Source organism: Schistocerca nitens, chromosome 1 (genome assembly GCF_023898315.1).
Source record: "Schistocerca nitens isolate TAMUIC-IGC-003100 chromosome 1, iqSchNite1.1, whole genome shotgun sequence".
NCBI classification, from domain to species: domain Eukaryota; kingdom Metazoa; phylum Arthropoda; class Insecta; order Orthoptera; family Acrididae; genus Schistocerca; species Schistocerca nitens.
This window is the reverse complement of record NC_064614.1, coordinates 1149112917-1149133899: the sequence shown is the minus strand read 5'-3', so window position 1 is coordinate 1149133899 and position 20983 is coordinate 1149112917. Positions and strand designations below refer to the sequence as shown.

General features: G+C 38.0%; 1 protein-coding gene across 1 annotated transcript in view; it reads right to left on the bottom strand.

Annotated features, from left to right (window-relative positions):
• Positions 1–20983, bottom strand: part of LOC126199758 (calcium-activated potassium channel slowpoke) — an 872527-nt gene that overhangs the window by 256615 nt on the left and 594929 nt on the right. The window contains exon 18 of the mRNA XM_049936649.1: positions 4296–4422. Within this exon, the coding sequence (XP_049792606.1) occupies positions 4296–4422 (127 nt within the window). The remainder of the gene's footprint in view (positions 1–4295; positions 4423–20983) is intronic.

The following is a 20983-nucleotide window of genomic DNA, read 5'->3' as shown; positions in this document are numbered from 1 at the left end:
AGTCCCACCAATGAGTGTATTTAAACACAACATTTCTGATCAGTGAGACTCATTTCGAATAAGATGATCTTAATTTCCCACTTCACATGAACACAAGCAGCAATGGATGAGTTAGCTTCTCATGAATAGAGCAACATGAGCAAAATTATCCAAACTGCTTTAATCAACTTTTGGGCATGCAGAGAAATTGGTGAGAAAATGATACATATTAGGGAATTAAGTCTCATGGAGTTGTTCTTGTTTTTGTTCTTGTGGTCTTCAGTCTGAAGACTGGTTTGATGCAGTTCTTCATGCTACTACATACATACATACATACACACATACATTAATCCTTGTTCCATAGATTATGAATACGACATTTTGTAATAATGTGGAATGTGTCACTTTAACATAAGTTTTCTTTAGTGAAAATAATTATTTATTAATTTATTTATTTAGTTACTACTTCATATCTAAGAATTAATCTATTGAGTAGAAGGAGTTGTCATTCAGAAATTCTTTTAATTTGCTTTTAAATGTTGGTTGGCTATCTGTCAGACTTTTAATACTATTTGGCAAATGACCAAAGATTTTTGTGGCAGCATAATTCACCCCTTTCTGTGCCAAAGCGAGATTTAATCCACCTAGTGAATATCATCCTTTCTTCTAGTGTTGTAGCTATGCATTTTGCTGTTATTTTTGAACTGGGATGGGTTACTAATGACAAATTTCATAAGTGAATATATGTATTGCAAAGGTACTGTGAATATCCTGAGTTCCTTAAATAAATGCCTGCAAGGTGATCTTGGGTGGGCTCTAGCTATTACGCTATCTTGTGTGAGCCTCTTCATCACTGAGTAACTACTACAACCTCCATCTTTCTAAATCTGCTTACTGTATTTATATCTTGGTCTCCCTCTACAATTTTTACCACCTACACTTCCCTCCGATACTGAACTGGCGATCCCTCATTGTCTCAGAATGTGTGCTATCAACTGATACCTTCTTTTGGTCAAATTATGTCACAAATTCCTTGTCTCCTCAATTCTATTCAGTATCTCCTCATTAGTTACATAACTGGCCAATTTAATCTTCAGCATTCTTCTTTAGCACCACATTCTCCTCACCTGAAGATCTGAATGGGGGACTATTTCCACCTTTCAGCTTTCCCTTCTGCGCTTAAGACTGGTTTACCTTCTGAGTTCTTGATTTTCATACTGCTGCTTTTCTTCTCCCCAAAGGACTCTTCAATTTTCCTGTAGGTGTTGTATATCTTTCCATCTTTCCCCTAGTCAAATATGCTTCTAAATCTTACATTTTTCCTCTAGCCATTCCTGCTTAGCCTTTTGAACTTCCCATACTGCTCTTGATTTTCATACTGCTGCTTTTCTTCTCCCCAAAGGACTCTTCAATTTTCCTTTAGGTGTTATATATCTTTCCATCTTTCCCCTAGTGAAATATGCTTCTAAATCCTTACATTTGTCCTCTAGCCATTCCTGCTTAGACTTTTGCACTTCCCATAATCTCTTTTTTTAGACTTTCATATTCCTTTTTGCTTCATTTGCTGAATTTTTAAATTTTCTCCTCTCATCAGTTACACTCGGTGTTATCCAAGGATTCCTACTAAGCCTTGTCTTTTTACCCATTTGATCTGTCTTTTCATCTATTTGATGCCTTAACTATATCAACTCTTAAAGCTACCCATTTGTCTTCTACTGTATTCCTTTTCCCTGTTCTAATCAATTGTTGTGTAATGCTCCCTCTGAAACTCTCAACAATCCCTGGTTCTTTCAACTTATCCATGACCCATCTCCTTAATTTCCTACCTTTTTCCAATTTCTTCAGTGTTAATCTACAGTTCATAACCAATAAATTGTGGTCAGAGACCACATCTGCCCCTGGAAATGTCTTATAATTTAAAATCTGATTCCTAAATCTCTGTTTAACCATTACATAAACAATCTGAAACCTCCCAGATGCTCCAGGTCTCTTCCACATAGAGAATCTTCTTTTATGATTCTTAAACCAAGTGTTAGCAATGATTAAATTATGCTCTGCTCAAAATTCTAACAGGCAGCTTCCTCTTTCATTCCTTTCCCACAGCCCATATTCATCTATTATTTTTCCTTCCCTTCCTTTTCCTATTATTGAATTCCAGTCACCCATCACAATTAAATTTTCATCTCCTTTAACTACTTGAATAATTTCTTGTACTAAATCATACATTTCTTCAATCTCATCATCTGTGGAGCTAGTGGGCATGTAAATTTGTACTATTGTGGTAGGTGTGGGGTTTGTGTCCATCTCAGCTACAATTATGCATTCACTATGCTGTTCATAGTAGCTTACCCACATTTCTATTTTCTTATTAATTGTTAAACCCACTCCTGCATCACTCCTGTTTGTATTCATAACCCTGTATTCACCTGACCAGAAGTCCTGTTCCTCCTGCCACTGAACTTCACTGATTCCCATTACATCTAACTTCACCCTATCCATTTCCCTTTTTAAATGTTCTAACCTACCTGCCCAGTTAAGGGATCTAACATTCCACACTTTGATCCATAGAATGCTGGTTTTGTTTCTCCTGATGATGACACTCTCCTGAACAGTCCTCACCTGAAGATCTGAATGGGGGACTATTTTACCTTCAAAATATTTTACCCAAGAGGATGCCATCATCATTTAACCATGCAGCAGAGCTGCATGTCCTGGGGAGAAATTATGGCTTTACCTTCCCCTTGCTTTCAGCTGTTTGCAGTCTCATGGAGGTTATATGTAAAAGTCTCATGGAGATTATGTGTCAGGTCCCATGGAGAATGTATGTCAATACTTCAGTTTCAAAAACTAGTTTGCTTATACCATTAGAATACCAAGACAAATCGTGCCACTACCTCCATCAATCTATATATTAAGTGACTTACTGAACCCCTTAACTCAAGTATTTCATGATCTGTTGATGCTGATATCCCATTTTATCTAGAAATATTGTGAAACAAGTGAATAAGGCAATTAATGAAAGACATCTTCAAACAAGAAGTTAATAAAACAACAAATAACATTCTTTGAATACAGTCACATATTCCAGTTAATCATTTCTTGATACAGTTCAAGGATTCAGCCATAATCTTCAAGTGCATAACAGATGTTTCTTTAAATTGTTTCACAGTGATTGACTGTTCCATCAGTTTTTGGTAGTATATTTTATACGTTATGAATGAAAAACGCACAACACTGGTGTAATACTCTACAATACTTGTCTTTGTACCTGAAGATGAGTGGTCCATGTAACAAATAATAAATATTGCAGAATATTACACCAGTGTTATGTGTGTTTCATTAATAATGTAATTTAAATTGCTTCTTGAGATTTTAATGCTAGGTATGATAGGTGATCTGTTTTGGGTATCCAGCTAGGTGGAAAGTTCTGATGTCGTTGTTGTGCTTGGTGATCTTGCTGTGCAGACTCAAATCAGACAATACATACAGCATAATGTTGGCAAATAAAAAAGTTCCTGTTGTGACAGTAAGTGAGGTTATGAATGTCATACCATTTGTCATTATTTACAGACTCGAACCAGCTTTATGAAGTGAGAACAAAATAACATTCTCTTCAACAGGCTAAAAATGTTTGAAACCAAGATTTGGACCATGTTTTTTATAAAAAAATACAACACTAAAAACAACAGTAAAATCAATGCTGTCTGTATCTGCTTTATGGCCATAAAATGTGCATTAAAGTACTCATGTTTATTCCAGTGTTTATTTTTTCTATGTGCATTTACGCTCTCTCTCTCTCTCATCAAATATAATTATAAATTTTTCCAAGTTTCGGGACTGTTACAGCTCTTCCTCTTACCTGCTATTACTAATTCCAGGCAGTTTTGTTTAATCTGTCTAAATTAAATATATAACTTTCATTTGCTAATGAACTTAGACACATGCATGCGTCCCACCTATAAATTATATGCTGCAAGATATTTTTACATAATACAATAAAGCTCTTCATGCATCAGATATCACTGCCAGGAAGACAATATTGTGTTATAAATACAATATTAACAGGGAATTGACATTTTCTATTATTTCCATCATTATTTCATGCAGTTTAGTTTGCATATTGTAGTTTACAAAAAGGTATGTTTTGCTAATAGCTCTCTTTAGAACCTGAAATTATATCAATCACAAAAATTTATATATAACCAAGCAGAACAGTAAAACAAATGTTATAAATTCTTTTCACCATTACATGCTACTAGATTTTCTACAAAGAGTTGTTGAGGCTAAGCAAATGGTCTAATTAATGTGTCTCCTACCTGTTATAGCCTTGGTTGGGAGAAGTTAAATTATCTGGTGTAGTCCTATTAACATTGGGCTTCACTTTATTTACTTGCTTTGTTGAATTCACCAAAGCAGTTGGGGTATTTCTGTGGTTTCTAAGCACTGAAAATTAGAAAACAAAAAATAAACAAAATGTACTGGAACATTAAATGCAGCATTACCATCCATTAATAGCACTTTTGTCACAAAGAGGCATGTAAGTTAGTGAACATCAATTGTTAGCTACATGTTTTGCTCCCTCTCGATTGTTATGTAAGTTTAAATTCCAAATATGAATTCAGTAACTAACACTTACTCAAGTACTCACTTGTAGAATGGCTTGCCATGAAAATATAATCGTAATCTGGTTTCAACTGTAGTTTATTGTTTGTCAGACATTTACTTCTGTGGATACAGTACTAAAGAAGTCTAAGTACTTCACTCCTTTTGGGGGTTGCAGTGAGATGCACTAGAATACACTGCTTCTCCCAAACTGGAATGGATTGCTGACAAAAATTTATCTATAGAATAAATAACTCAGGAACTTTTAATATAATTTCCTAAAGGTGAACAGTTACTTCAAAATACTATCCTTACACTTGTCTATGAGTAGCAACACAACGCATGAATTTCTCTTCCCTGAAATGAATGATTACTCCTTTGGATAAATTTGATGATGCTATTTAATTAAGACACTCTACAATATCAATTTCCTTGTTTCAGTTATTACTGATATTGACACATATGGTACATATCCTCGCATACAGTACTGGATGAACTTTGTGACGGTCTTTAACTGCTTTCAGTAAGGTCATTTAGGAAAAAACAGAAACAAATTTAATTACAAATGTCATTTGGTCTTTATTGTGTGGATACTTCTTGTTTTGTTTACCAACAATAGTTATGTAATAAGTAAAGAGAACATAATTTGAACTTTTTTAAAATAAAAACATGAGACAAATCAAATATGGAAGAAAAATCAGTTATTCAGGTTTGTGGAATACCCTTTGTAATTTATTGTATTGAAGGTAAACTGTTGTGAGTCAGTTGTTATTACTTTGTTTATCCTATTTCTTAAACAAAAAGTAAACTAGTCATATGCAGACATATGCTCCATAAAAATTATAACTTCTCTAACAGACTGTTTTAACTCATATCATTAAATGTCTTCAATAAATCACAGTGCCAAGAGATGATACTTCATAATTTCGAAATTTGTTATGAAGTCAGTACATTAATGTGATCATCACCTATGTTCAGCATCAATGTGCAATAACCAGTCACAGATGATAAGTGGTAGCACTAACAGTGGAGGATATATAAAATGTGTTGGGGGTCATGGTCAGCAGTTGAGTCATTGTTGTAATGCAGAAACAGAGCGATTTATCTGATGTCCAATAGGGAATGATCAATGGCTTTTGGGCCAAGGGCGGAAACATTTCTGAAAGAGCTAAATTTGTAAACTGTTTGTGAGGCACTGTAGTTAAAGTAAACCATGCATAGTAAAATGGTGCTATCCAAAACCAGTGCAGAGGCAACTGGCAACTATGGTGCATCATGGGCCATAGATGACAAGGGTGAATGATGGCTGTTGACTGAATCAGTCTTTCTTCTCATCCAATCTGGTACGTCTCCTCTGACTTTGGGTGACTTTTCAGAACTCTACCGCTTTTCCTAAACTTCACCTGTCCTTTTCCTTCATCCCTATTCCTCCCCCTTCAACTCTTCTGCCAGAAGAAGAGCCACTGACTCTGAAATCTATGAAACTGTAATACCTTTTATTTGTGTGTTCTGTTGTCACTAAGTGAGTATATTTTTTGTATATCCAGTTACTTGATTATTTTAATTGATATATTAGACTACATGCAGTTTTTCCTCGGTACAATGGCATACACCAGCAGGACAATGCAACAACCTACACAGCTCACAGTGTACATGCATATTTCCAAGCTTGAGGATTAGTTATCGAGAATCTGTGGGACCACCTTTATTGGACTGTATGGATTCTCAATAATGAAATCTAGCACAGTTGGCCATGGTATTGAAGTGAGAATGATTTCACATTCCTGTTGGCAGCTTTGAAAAACTCACTGACTCCCTTCCTGAAGTCTCATAGCAGTCTGCACAATAGAAGTTGGTTATTCCGGCTTTTGACAGGTGGTTGCATTAACCTGATTTGACAATTATAAGAAGCTATGTATCTGAACTTCTGAAATCCAGACCCTGGTGGCTAGGCATGCCATGTGATAAAAAACTCTGGAAATCATTATCTGCTAAATGAGACTCAGAAATTGGCTTAAATAGAGAGACAATCAGGTGCAGAACTAGTGTTCCTACAGCACATCTTATGAGAGGCTTACTTTCATCTGTGTAGAAAATCATGATGGGTTATCTAAGTATTTTGAGAACATTTTACATTGGAAGTATTATCAATGCCATATGAATTTTTACTTTAATAAAATGTGATAATTTTTCGTACTGGTATAGGGGATAGGAACAAGTTGTAAATTCACTTCATTCTGAACATGTTCAGTAAATGGTTGTGTCTTTTGAATCTCCTTAGAGCAATTTACATATATAGTTTTGCTACACAAATTCTGCAACGCCCCTTAGCAAAAATAATCCTCTGTTATGACTGCTATCTTAGACTGTCATTTAAGATGTTCCAAAGCTGCTCATAACATCTAAGTACAAATGGATTTTGACAAATTATTGCCATTTTATTTATATCCCTTTTTCATTGTGAAGGCTCTGAACCAAATCTACTGGAGAATATGTTGAAATCAATACTATCAACCATTTTCTGTTGTACACTGCATAGGTAGAACATTGTTAATGATTACTTGCACTTCAGCAAACAGGCAGTTTCTGTGGTTGATGACAACAAAGATTATGAAATAAACGGTTAGCAAGAAGCAAAATCCAGTGTATCGTAAAAGTCATCAAAAACATGTACAATTAGTCCAGGGAGCAATCTGAATTGAAAAACGTAAACAAAGGCAAGGTCAATCACTCTACTATTCATGGTATGAGAACTGCCGAACAAGTTCAGGACCACAGTATTTATGGACTCTTTGTCATGACAATGGACAGGCCCACATAATATGCCCAGTGCCAACACACCCTTCGAAGGAGTATGCTGTGGCTGTGATATGAAATCTGAGTATCTCTGACCTCTCTTCTACACCAACACTAAGTCTGAGAGGGTAATCTCAATCACTGTCGCACACTAAACCCCTCCCCCTTTAATCAGGATGTAGGGCTGTGAATGACCCAACCTGTGCTGACATTTTGAGGAAGGGGAAAGAGAGGTGGTGGTATCCCCACCAAGGGTTCCTGCAGTATTTCCTCATCACAAGTGGCCGTGTCAAGTATGTGGGCACAATCTGTGGAATTGCTGGCTTGCCGGTTACTGGGGTGCTGCTTGCACCTATGTGCAGGAGAGCTGGAGTGGGAATGGGAGGGATAGTGGTCCAGCCTCAAGGTGCACCTCAGTTGGGAATCCTCAACCTCCACCAAATGTTTGGAGATGGGGTATTTGATGTCGGTGAGAGTTGCAAGTGGCATAACAGATCGAATAGGTTCCATCTCCATAGATGCCCTTCATCGGCCGTTGTCAACACCTGTTGTCACTTGCAACAAGGGTGGCAGTTGTAGCATTGGCAGACAGGCTGTTTGCCAGGCTATTCCTGGGACTGGTTGTGTGAGGCATGCCTGGTCAGCAGTGGAAGGGGACTGTGGAGGGTGAGAGGGAGGGGAGGAGATGGCCGAAAGTGCGAGCGAATATGTGAGAACCCATGTGGTAAGAAGGCTAGTGCATGAGGGGTGGGCCTGCTAATTTGAGTACAGAAAGTTGATGTTGATGCAGGCTCTGCAACCATGCAAAATTTTGGCCAGATTGAGTCCATTTACTGGGATGGACCTGTAGATTGTGAGGAAGCTTGTGATTGCTTTCCCAGAGTTGACTGTCAACATTATCTTGTACATCTGCATTTTGAACGTTCTGAACATACTCTCAGCTTCCAAACTGGATGCTGGATGGAAAGGGGCAGTAGTCAGATATTCAGTAACACTGCCATTACAAAAATCCTGAAACTTAGGTAACATGAATTGCAGATCCATTGTCAGAAACCAGATGGAAGGTGTCCCCTTATTGCAAATATGATGGAGAGGACACAGATCATAGGGGCTGTGGTGTTGTTCAATACTGGGCCAGTACACATAACACCACACAACTACCTTTATTCTGCACATTCCCCAATGTGCAGTGTGTAGAACTTCAGGATGCAGGGGCAGAGTGAGGGCAGAATTACAACTAGTCATTCTGATTTGCCTATCGGTTGGCCTATGCTAGTGTCATAATGAAAAATGTCATGTGCCATGCTGAGTCTGCACCCTTCGGCAGGGTGCTCCAGCCAACCTCACTTTACAGCAATCAACATCATTCACAGCAGCAGGTCATGAGCTATTTCTGCTGTTACTTCAAATTTGCATGCCGTAACTGGGAATTCACCAAGGGTATGTCACTGATTGGTGTCTAAGGCAAAACACAGTGCTTTGTACCAGCCTAACACTACATCTGGACCACAAGGCAAAGTGGGAAAGTGTGTTCAAGTTTGAGTGCTGTGTGATGCGCCTATAACAGATCTTGTAATTATAGTTACTAGGGAATAACACCCACTGTTGCAGCTGCTGCACTGTCTTCTCATCAAGTTCCAAGAGGGACCTCATATCAAAATAAGGGGCTTGTGATCAGTGATCAGGTGAATCATGGTACCATTGAGATACGTGTGAAACTTCTTGACATTGTTTATGATAGGCTACACCATTTTATGAATTTGTGAATAATTTCAATGTGTCAAATTTAATGTTATATATGCAAAGACAATTGGTTGTTCTGTGCCATTGTGATATTTGTGGGACAGCACTGCATAAATGCCTTAATCTGAGTCATCAGTCATTAGCATTACACATTTGGCTGGACTGAATGTTGCTAAACAAGGGACCAACCTCAGGCACCTTTTAAGTTGCAAGGAAGTTATCTGGCACACCTGTGTCCACATGAACTTAATTCCTTTTTTATGCAACTGATTAAGTCAGAAACAAATATGGGACACACTGGAAATCAATTTCAGATAATAATTAACTATGCCCAGGAATGACTGTAGTCTCTGAGGTTCTTAGGAACTGGTAAGTTACAGATTGTGTCCACTTGGTCTTCTGTGCATGTGAGCCTTTCTTTATTTAATATACACTGTCTGACAAGGGAAGAACTCAGGGATATAAGTGAAGAGGGATAGAGAAACACTTAAAATCGCTCAAAAGTGGAAAGGCCACTGGACCTGATGGGATACCAGTTCGATTTTACACAGAGTACGCGAAGGAACTTGCACCCCTTCTTGCAGCGGTGTACTGTAGGTCTCTAGAAGAGCATAGCGTTCCAAAGGATTGGAAAAGGGCACAGGTCATCCCCGTTTTCAAGAAGTGACGTCGAACAGATGTGCAGAACTATAGACCTATATCTCTAACGTCGATCAGTTGTAGAATCTTGGAACACATATTATGTTCGAGTATAATGACTTTCCTCGAGACTAGAAATCTACTCTGTAGGAATCAGCATGGGTTTAGAAAAAGACGGTCGTGTGAAACCCAGCTCGCGCTATTCATCCACGAGACTCAGAGGGCCATTGACACGGGTTCACAGGTAGATGCTGTGTTTCTTGACTTCCGCAAGGCGTTCGATACAGTTCCCCACATTCATTTAATGAACAAAGTAAGAGCATATGGACTATCAGACCAACTGTTTGATTGGATTGAAGAGTTCCTAGATAACAGAACGCAGCATGTCATTCTCAATGGAGAGAAGTCTTCCGAAGTAAGAGTGATTTCAGGTGTGCTACAGGGGAGTGTCATAGGACCGTTGCTATTCGCAATATACGTAAATGACCTTGTGGATGACATCGGAAGTTCACTGAGGCTTTTTGCAGATGATGCTGTGGTGTATCGAGAGGTTGTAACAATGGAAAATTGTACTGAAATGCAGGAGGATCTGCAGCGAATTGAGGCATGGTGCAGGGAATGGCAATTGAATCTCAATGTAGACAAGTGTAATGTGCTGCGAATACATAGAAAGATAGATCCCTTATCATTTAGCTACAAAATAGCAGGTCAGCAACTGGAAGCAGTTAATTCCATAAATTATCTGGGAGTACGCATTAGGAGTGATTTAAAATGGAATGATCATATAAAGTTGATCATCGGTAAAGCAGATGCCGGACTGAGATTCATTGGAAGAATCCTAAGGAAATGCAATCCGAAAACAAAGGAAGAAGGTTACAGTACGCTTGTTTGCCCACTGCTCGAACACTGCTCAGCTGTGTGGGATCTGTACCAGATAGGGTTGATAGAAGAGATAGAGAAGATCCAACAGAGAGCAGCGCGCTTCATTACAGAATCATTTAGTAATCGTGAAAGCGTTACAGAGATGATAGATAAACTCCAGTGGCAGACTCTGCAGGAGAGACGTTCAGTAGCTCGGTACGGGCTTTTGTTAAAGTTTCGAGAACATACCTTCACCGAAGAGTCAAGCAGTATATTGCTCCCTCCTACATATATCTCGTGAAGAGACCATGAGGATAAGATCAGAGAGAGTAGATCCCACACAGAAGCATACCGACAATCCTTCTTTCCACAAACAATACGAGACTGGAATAGAAGGGAGAACCGATAGAGGTACTCAAGGTACCCTCCGTCAGGTGGCTTGCGGAGTGTGGATGTAGATGTAGGTGTAGAAGTACTCAAAAAGCATGGTTGGACATCAAATCTGGCTTTGTACATGTACACAGGGCCGCTGAGAGCCAGGGCTGGAACTGCGGGGAAGATTTGCGATTTGGCCCCACCTCCAAATATAGCAACACAAATTTTGTTGTTATGTTAAAGAAGGTTTGACAAGATTTAAACATAACACAATTGAGAAGAATATTTGAGGTACACAAAAAATTCTAATTGAGATAGAATAAAGAATGAATGTAATTTCTCATTAAATACTAAACATATCTTCACAAATGCAATTGGTTCATGCACTGTGTTCCAAAAAAACACGTTAAGATTTGATTTTTCAGGGGATCTTATTTGGGGTTATATTGATAAGGTGGAGCAGTGCATGGCTTGTATTCCTGTCATCATGTGTTTTACAACCTGTTTTTAATGTACTTCCATCTCACTACGTCAATTTAAATTACTACTGTCACTGAGTTGCTGTTTGCCTGACCGGGAGAAGCGTTAGCAGATCATATCGATACATCCCCTCTCCTAAAATTTTTGCTTGACCTCTATTAATTCTTGCTCATTGTCTGTTGTAAGTTAGTTAGTCGTAGTTCAGGTTGCAAGTTCGGGTCAGCCAGTCAGTTGGAATGCTTCTGGACCACAGTCCGGACCTGCCAGTCGGGAGTTGCAATGCGGCACTAGTGCAGTCAGGTTGGAGCAGCAGTGAGGTCTGCGTCAAGTGTGTGTGTGTGTGTGTGTGTGTGTGTGTGTGTGTGTGTGTGTGTGTGTGTGTGTGTGTGTGTGTGTGTGTGTGTGTGTGTGTGCTACGAGCTTCGTGGTTCACCAACCCAGGATGTCAACATTGAGTAGTGTTTTCAACTACCCAAGCCACGTCAATTCTTGTTGTGGTGGTTAGTTACGGTGGTTTGCTGTTGGCGAGGTTTTCCTGTGAGCAATACTGAGTGTTTTTACTGCTGAAATTTAGCCACTATTAACTATTTTGCTTGACTACAATTCGAGTGCACCAGTGGAATTTTTTGCCTAGTGGCCATTAGTGTTCCAGTTACCTGCCCTGGCCACTAACACAATTTCAGGCAGCGTCCTTTCCTCACCTGTTGTTGCTGTCCAACACGATGTGTAATTTTGACAGCTGATACATCTCCATTGTGGATTATCACGTTGGTAACCTTTTCTGTTTGAGTTCTCATGTACTGATTGATGGGAAGCAAGTCATTGTTTCAGTCAGTCCGTGGCTGTCCCTTAGTTGGGTTCCAATGGATCAAGTGTAGTTGGGCTCACCACGTGTCTCACCTAAGTGAACGAGGGCAGACAGACCTCCCTGGAGACTCCTGAGTGCCACCAGTATTTAATTATCTGTTTTCAGCTACTTAAAATTTAAGGCTTATGGTTATTTTCTTCTTTTTTTACTTAAAAATTTTCCAAAATTAATTCTTAATTTTTTCTTTCAAGCTTAAACATTGTGGCCTTCTGCCTTTAAAAGGTTATGGTAATATATTTTAAAATTTTGACACTTAATTGTGGCCTTCTGCCATTGGTATTGCACCTTGCATATGGTTGTTCTATCTGATTTGCCTTGAAGCTTTTCACTTAGGCATGATATGGTTTTTTTATTTATTTTATTTGCCTCCTTAATTGCATTTTATCTTCTTGATTTTTAAGATAATACATTCTAAAATTTTGAAACTTAATTGTGGCCTTCAGCCATTTGTATTGCACCTTGCATATATTTGTTCTATCTACTTTGCTGTGATTTTTTTTTAATTATTTTATTGCTATCTTAAGTGGATTTTTATCTTGTTGATTTGTAAGGTTTCTTGTTTGGAGGACTTTAGATGTGAAAGTGTTGCATTAGGTAAAGGTCCGGCTATGTGTCGCTTTGGCTGTAAAATTTATTAAATTACAATAAATTACAATTAGAAGGTGGAACTGACCACAACCTATTTGGCCCCTTTCCACAATACTAATTACCTGTTCTGTCCAGTGAGTTTAGTGGGTGTATCGGGTGTCAACTGTTTTGGATAGCCCTTGGCCTAGTAACCATTTGTATACTCATCAGAAGAAATGGTATACTGCAGCTATCTTCAGTACAGGATCACAATTTAAATACTACACACTTTCTCCAACCCAGGCAAGTTGAGAAAATTGGTTGGTTCTTTTGCATTAGGTGTGGTCTAGAGAGGACTACAGGTGGTTTACAAGAGCAAAACTTGTTTGTGTGCAGTTCCTGAGAAAGCCCGGAAAACCATGATTTTTTGGGTACAAAAAGTACAATTTGTGGTGATGGCCACTTCTGCAGATTCAATTAATGGCAGACTGTCAAAAGTTTTGCCGTATATTCCTAAGATATTGTTAGGTAACATTTAAACTTTTATCAGTATCATTGTCCATTACTAAGAACCAGTGGTTCAAAGTTGTTGTATGAATGCAGTAAAATAAGCATGTAATAACCATTCTGACAAGTAAACGTAGTTTCAAATGACATTGTGGGCACACGGCAAGAGAGCATTGAAAGGTTCTGAGGTCATCAAATTATGTTTATAGTCATAAAATTATTTAATTCGATAGATAAAAATCTACTCACCATGTGGCCGCAGAACACACACATAAAAGACTGTTGTGATGAGCAATCGTTCGGAGGCAGAAGGGTTGAAGGGGGCTATATGTTTATAATCAGCATTTTTTCACTGGTAAAATTTTATGATGCACTGTCTCTATAATGGGCAAGTCACATCTATACAAACATGCCCAAAATGGTATTGCAGTAGCAAAAAATAGGCTATAAAGGGTCTTAATATTCCTTATAAGAAAATGACAGCCAAAAATTATGTAAAATTGGGAAGACGGGAAATTAAGTAAAATATTTCTAACAGCATTTTTACTCTTTTATGATACAAATCATAAGCTGGGCATTTTCAATGAACTGCAGCGGATGAGTAGAGTCTTGAGAAAAAGCATAAAACAAACAATTGTGTGTTAACTTTATATTATACATAGTTATTTGTTGTTTATATGTATCAAAATATACAAATGTGTCAAAGTATATAAATTAACTGTCAAAACTTTACTGATCTATAGGATTTTCAGCAGGCAAAGCAGGTGAACCAATGGAAAAATGCCGCCATCAGAGCACAAGAAGATGAATATATTCCTCTTGAAAAGATTTACAGAAAACTGGGGAACCAGCTGCCTCAGGCTTCATTCCATGCACATCACCAAAACTTTTGGCATGCATATATACTCATGCTTTGTTTGTGCTGAAAGAGAGTAGCAGAGAGACAGTGATAGTGGAGGGAGTGAAAGAGAGAGGGGACAGTGATGGTGGAAGAGAGAAACTGCCAGTGAGAGACAAACAGAGATGAATGAAGAAGTGGGCTCCAAAGAAAGAGGAGGTATTGATGATCTTTCCTTTGTGGGGGACCACAGTCAAGTAGAATTTTCTGAAACAAATTTTTGTCATTTGATTGTTAGTTTTTAATTGTTTTATGCAATGATTTCAGTTTTATAGCCATTATAAAGTGCATGTCAAAATTTTAAAATATGTCTCACCTGTGTGTGACATGTTGTTGTTTGAAAAACATATTTCTGGTCTTATGACCAGTTGGATATTTCACTGTGCACAACATCAGTCATATTACATATCTTCAATATGAACTCACATCCTGCAATACAATAACTCATCTTATAAGAGCAGAAATATGTTTACAAATATAGACTGGGTACAAGAATTTAGAATATTGTGTGTTAAAATGTGGGAATATGTTCACATGAAAAAATTTTTGGTGAGGAAAGTGGAATGAAGATTGAGGCAGCTTGTTACCCACTTTTGTGTCAGTTTTTTAAAGAGGAACATATTTGCCTATTATGTGCTTCAACAGAAGCATTATTCCACTGGTTCATACTATGATACTATACATTGCATGAGATATTGCCAACAGAATTCGAGTGAATTAACAGTTGCTCATGGTGTAATAAGTTGAATCAGAGCATGCAGTAGTATACACGTGTATCATCAAGCCGCTATTTACTTATTCAGTATTACAGTACGTGTCAACATTTGAGTTCACAATTTTCTGTATCACTAATACAGTGTTTGCTAATTTTTGTTTTCTGTACAAAAGCTAGTGCTCATCATTCTGATTTTACACGCTTTTGCTCCAGCAGTTTCCTTACCATGAAAAAAAAAGGAGCTACTGAATTTAATTGGTTACTATTTGTCACAGTATACCTTCTGTGAAATTTGTTTACTTATTTTTAGGTATTAAAATATGAGAGCTATTCAGAAAGTAGGGAACGTTTTGGCATTAAAAAAAACAACTAACTACAAGAAATACATTTTATTATATATACCTGAAAGAGCGACTGACATACTACTTTTCCACAGTCACCAAACACATTGAGGCACTTATCATAGCGTTGGAAAAGCTTTGAAAGACCTTTGTCATAAAATTCTGCCACCTGAGACGTCAGCCAGTGAGTCACGCCTGCCTGGAGTTCTGCGTCATCATAAAAGCACTGCACTGCAAGCCAGTTCCTCATCTTGGGAAACAAGTGGTGCAAGATCAGGGCTGTAGGGCAGATGAGGAAAAATTTCCCATTAGAATGAATTAAGGAGTTCTCTAGTGCGGTTTTCTGTGTGAGGTTGGGCATTCTCGTGCAAAAACAAAATTTTGGATGTCAGCTTCCCTTGGCATTTGTTTTGAACTGCTCTTCTAATGCTGTCAAAAGTTTGTCAGTACCGGGCAGAATTTATGGTTGCTCCACGTTCGAGAAAATCAATAAGAAGCGCACCTTGCCTATCCCAAAACACTGTTGCCATTAACTTCCTTGCTGAGAAGGTTTGCAAACATTTCCTTCGCTTTTGGGAGGACATTGTGTGCCCCCACTCCATGGACTGTAATTTTGTCTTGCAATTGATGTGTTTCACCCAAGTCTCATCAATGGTTACGATTCGATCCAGTAATGAATCACCATGTTTGTGGTAGGCCTCCAGAAATGTCAACGTTGCCCCAATTTGCTGTTCTTTATGGTGCTCTGTAAGCATTTTGGGCACCCATCATGCACAAAATTTGTGGTAACCCAGCTTCCTAGCGACAAAATCAAACAACAAAGTCCGTGAAACATGTGGAAAATATAGCAAAAGCTCCATTATTGTGAAGTGATGGTTTTCACGAACCGTTTCATCAACTTTAGCGACAAGATTGACAGTCACAGTGTTTGGCGTCCACTCTTCTCTTCATCATCAATGTTGGTTCAGCCACTTTTAAACTGAATGCACCATTTCCAGACAGAACACTCACTCATTACTTTGTTTCCATACACTTCTCACGGTTCACAGTAAATTTCCTTAAGTTTTGCCATCAAAAACCGTATCACAAACTGCATCTCATAACTGGCAGAATTTTCGATTGCAGCACACATTTCAAATTTGAATATATATATAAAAAAAATAAAAAAAAAAAAACTGATGCACAGAGACGTTCCTGCTGTCACGGATGGATGACAACTGAGCTGTAGAGCATGTACATACCAAAATACATGCGACTGGCGTGTGTCTTCAGATGGAAACGTCCCCTACTTTCTGAATAGCCCTCGTAAATAACATTATTTTTCAATGAAAGTGGGAAAGACATGCTGATAACTGATGATGAATGTTAAAGTGCGCCCTTATTGCCTTCTAGTTACAAATTGTACGAAGTTGAGTAGGAACTATGTCCACTCTCAAACCCCAGTAGTTTGAGTTTTTGTGATGTTTGAAGTTTGCTGACACACTATTGTGATCACCAGTTTCAGTTAGGCTAATATTTAATCAATGTGTTTAACAACATAAGAAAACATATACAGAATAGGCTACTTGTTTGCAAGGCTTAGCACACAATTGTGATTTTTCCTATCAATAGTGTGGTGCATTGTATGCAGAATCATTAATCCTTTAAGTTTAATATATGTCTGTTCCCTTACTGTGAAGGTAGTGCATAGGCTTTGAAGTCATCTCATCCAACCCTGAATGACATACTAAAAAATTGCCAAAGCTCATGATGTAACAGCATCAGTGCAAGCTATATTTTGTGATACTTCTGGTGTCAACTTTCTTAATAGTCATTATGTTCTACAGTCAACTGATGACAACTAACAATATTTCCATAGAAAGGAAGCAGTAGCACGCCTGCCTGATGTGCCCTTGTAAAGATCATGCTTTGCAGTGAATTACTTCCAGCACATTTATTACATTCCAGTGTAAATTCAAAACTACACATTACTGGACACTGCTTTATGAAAAAACATGTTTAATTTAATACCCTCTGTCATTTCAGAAAACTAGTAACAGCTATTATGATATGTATATGTATAATGTTTATGACATAAAAATTATTTGGAATGTAGTAAAACAAAAAGAGTCATAAACCATATCTTAGGTTTCTCACTGCAGCTTTGAAAGAACAAATATTCCAGTCAGACGAATCATGAACGAATGTGCAAAGGTTAAATATATCAAGAAAGAATACTAGTGCTCTGACACTTTAATGGAGTAGGAGACTGAATATATAGACACATACACACACACACACACACACACACACACACACACACACACACACACACACACACACACACACACACACACACACACACACACACGGTGGTTCCTTGATGGTGACCAGGGCAAATATCTCATGAAATAAGCATCAAAAGAAAAAACTACAAAAGAACAAAACTTGTCTAGCTTGAAGGGGGAAACCAGATAGGAACCCCCATTTTTAATTACATATTCATGTAGTAAGTAAAGAAATATGAATGATTTAGTTGGACTACTTATTATGCTTTGTGATAGATGGTGCTGTAATAGTCACAAACATACGACTCACAATTTTGGACAAACAGTTGTTAACAGGTAGGTATTTTAAATTAAAATACAGAATATAGGTACGTTTGAACATTTTCTTTCGATTGTTCCAATGTGATACATGTACCTTTGTGAACTTATCTTTTCTGAGAACACATGCTGTTACAGCGTGATTACCTGTAAATACCACATTAATGCAATAAATGCTCAAAATGATGTCCGTCAACCTCAATGCATTTGGCAATACGTGTAACAAAATGCCTCACAACAGTGAGTAGTTCGACTTCCATAATTTTTGCACATGCATTGACAATGCGCTGACGCATGTTGTCAGGCATTGTCAGTGGATTACGATAGCAAATTTGCCTCAACTTTCCCCACAGAAAGAAATCCGGGGACGTCAGATCCGGTGAACGCGCAGGCCATGGTATGGTGCTTCAATGACCAATCCACCTGTCATGAAATATGCTTTCAATACCACTTCAACCGCACGCAAGCTATGTGCTAGACATCCTTCATGTTGGAAGTACATTGCCATTCTGTTACGCAGTGAAACATCTTGTAGTAACATTGGTAGAACATTACGCAGGAAATCAGCATACATTGCACCATTTAGATTGCCATCCATAAAATGGGGGCCAATTATCCTTCCTCCCATAATGCCGCACCATACATTAATCCACCAAGGTCACTGATGTTCCACTTGTCACAGCCATTGTGGATTTTCCATTGCCCAATAGTGTATATTATGCTGGTTTATGTTATCGCTGTTGGTGAATGACACTTCGTCAATAAATAGAATGCGCGCAAAAAATCTGTCATTGGCCCGTAATTTCTCTTGTGCCCAGTGGCAGAGCTGTACACAATGTTCAAAGTCGTTGCCATGCAATTCCTGGTGCATAGAAATATGGTACAAGTGCAATCGATGTTGATGTAGTATTCTCAACACTGATGTTTTTGAGATTCCCAATTCTTGTGCAATTTGTCTGGTACTTATGTGCGGATTAGCCGCAACAGCAGCTAAAACACCTACTTGGGCATTATCATTTGTTGCAGGTCGTGGTTGACCTTTCACACGTGGCTGAACGCTTCCTGTTTCCTTAAATAACATAAGTATCTGGCGAATGGTCCGGACACTTAAAAGATGTCGGCCAAGATACCAAGCAGCATACATAACACATGCCTGTTGGGCATTTTGATCACAATAGCCATACATGAACACGATATTGACCTTTTCCACAATTGGTAAACGGTCCATTTTAACATGGGTAATGCATCATGGAGCAAATACCATCTGCACTAGTGGAATGTTGCATGATACCACGTACTATACGTTTGCAACTATTACAGCACCCTCTATCACAAAGCAAAAAAAAATGGTCCAACTAAAACATTCATATTTCTTTATGTACTACACGAATATGTAATAAAAATGGGGGTTCCTATTTTAAAAAAATGCACTTGATATCCATTTGACCTATGGCAGCACCATCTATCGGGCCAACCATAGCGCCATCTGGTTTCCCCCTTCAAGGTAGACGAGTTTCGATCTTTGTAGATTTTTCATGTGATGCTTATTTCGTGAGATATTTGGCCCAGTCACTATCAATGGGCCACCCTGTATATAAAAGTCAACTGGTGCCAACAACTTCATCTAAACAGGTGCTATGATTAAACACCTGAATCATCTGACATAAGCCAGAACCCCTTGTATCACAGAATGTGTTTCAGTTGAAAAATTTAACTTACTGAGAGTTTCAATAGCAATGGTAAGTTTATCCAAGTGAGCTGTGATTGATATTGAAATGTCAATCTGAGCATTCCAATGGGTATCAGACATGGTGTATAAAGATCTTCCAACACCTTGTTTCAGAGTTTCCTACCGTTATGAACTTTTACTGTTACTGTTACTGAGCAGGCTGTGAAAAAGGCCAATCTCATAGAATAAAGTATCTGCTTCTTGGCAACTCTCAGATACTTGTACTCCATATAACAAGGCTCTGATGAGCACATGGAGAGATTTTACAAGAGGATTTCACTGAAGAACATGTGTCTGAGCTCCTTTATATGACCCTTTAACATTACTTCTGCTATCATAACCTTGTCTGCAGAATACCTGTCTGAATTGAGTGTTTCACAAGTATTGATCAAATTAAATGTGCAATAGTAATTCTCATTTTCTAACTGCCCTCTACAAATTCCAAAAACTGTTCATCTATTTTGTTTATATCAATTTATTTATTGAAGTAAATATAATGAATGTTGTTTGTTCAATATGATTTGAATCAGAACGTGAGCAATAATACCTGAATAATGCTTCTCATTTTCTTTCTCTTCCAAGATGGTACGCCTGTCATGATGGGCACAACTAGAAATAAATTCATTCTGAATATCACATGACCAATAATGCACATGTAAAGACTTTTTCAGATTCTTGTCGGTCTCTGACCTTGCTAATGTGTTTTGCAATAACTGGATCACAGTGACTCAAGAGTTCAAATATTCTGAGGAAATTTCCATTATTTGCGCCGATCTGCAATTTTCTGAGCTGAATCTCTGAATGCCAAGCCTCTTTGACCAAGGCATAATATCACATCAAGTAACTTGAGAGCTCCAATGTAAGTTGGCTTTCTCAAGGAGGTTAAAATCCTCCTTGGCTATTCCACAGACAAGCAAAAGAAGAACATTACCTCTTCACTTCTGAGCATCAGTATGGCCAATGTACCACAACACGTCATTTCATTTCTTGTTTCACAATTCTTCCAGGACTACTTATTACAATCGGAAATATTTTGTTTTGTGTTTACTCTCAAATGCAAAATATTTTCTGTGTACTGGTTTTCCTAGAAATCACCTTGTGATGGAACCAGAAATACCTGAATTCTGAATGTTGTTGGCAAAGATACAAAACTATAACAACATCTCACAGCTGCTGCCATGTATATTTATTGGGGAAATGTTTTGATAGGATTTCCAAGAACTTTTAAAGAAAGCACTTTTTTGACTCCATCACAATGTGGTTTTAGTGAATGATATCTATAGAAAATATAGTGCATT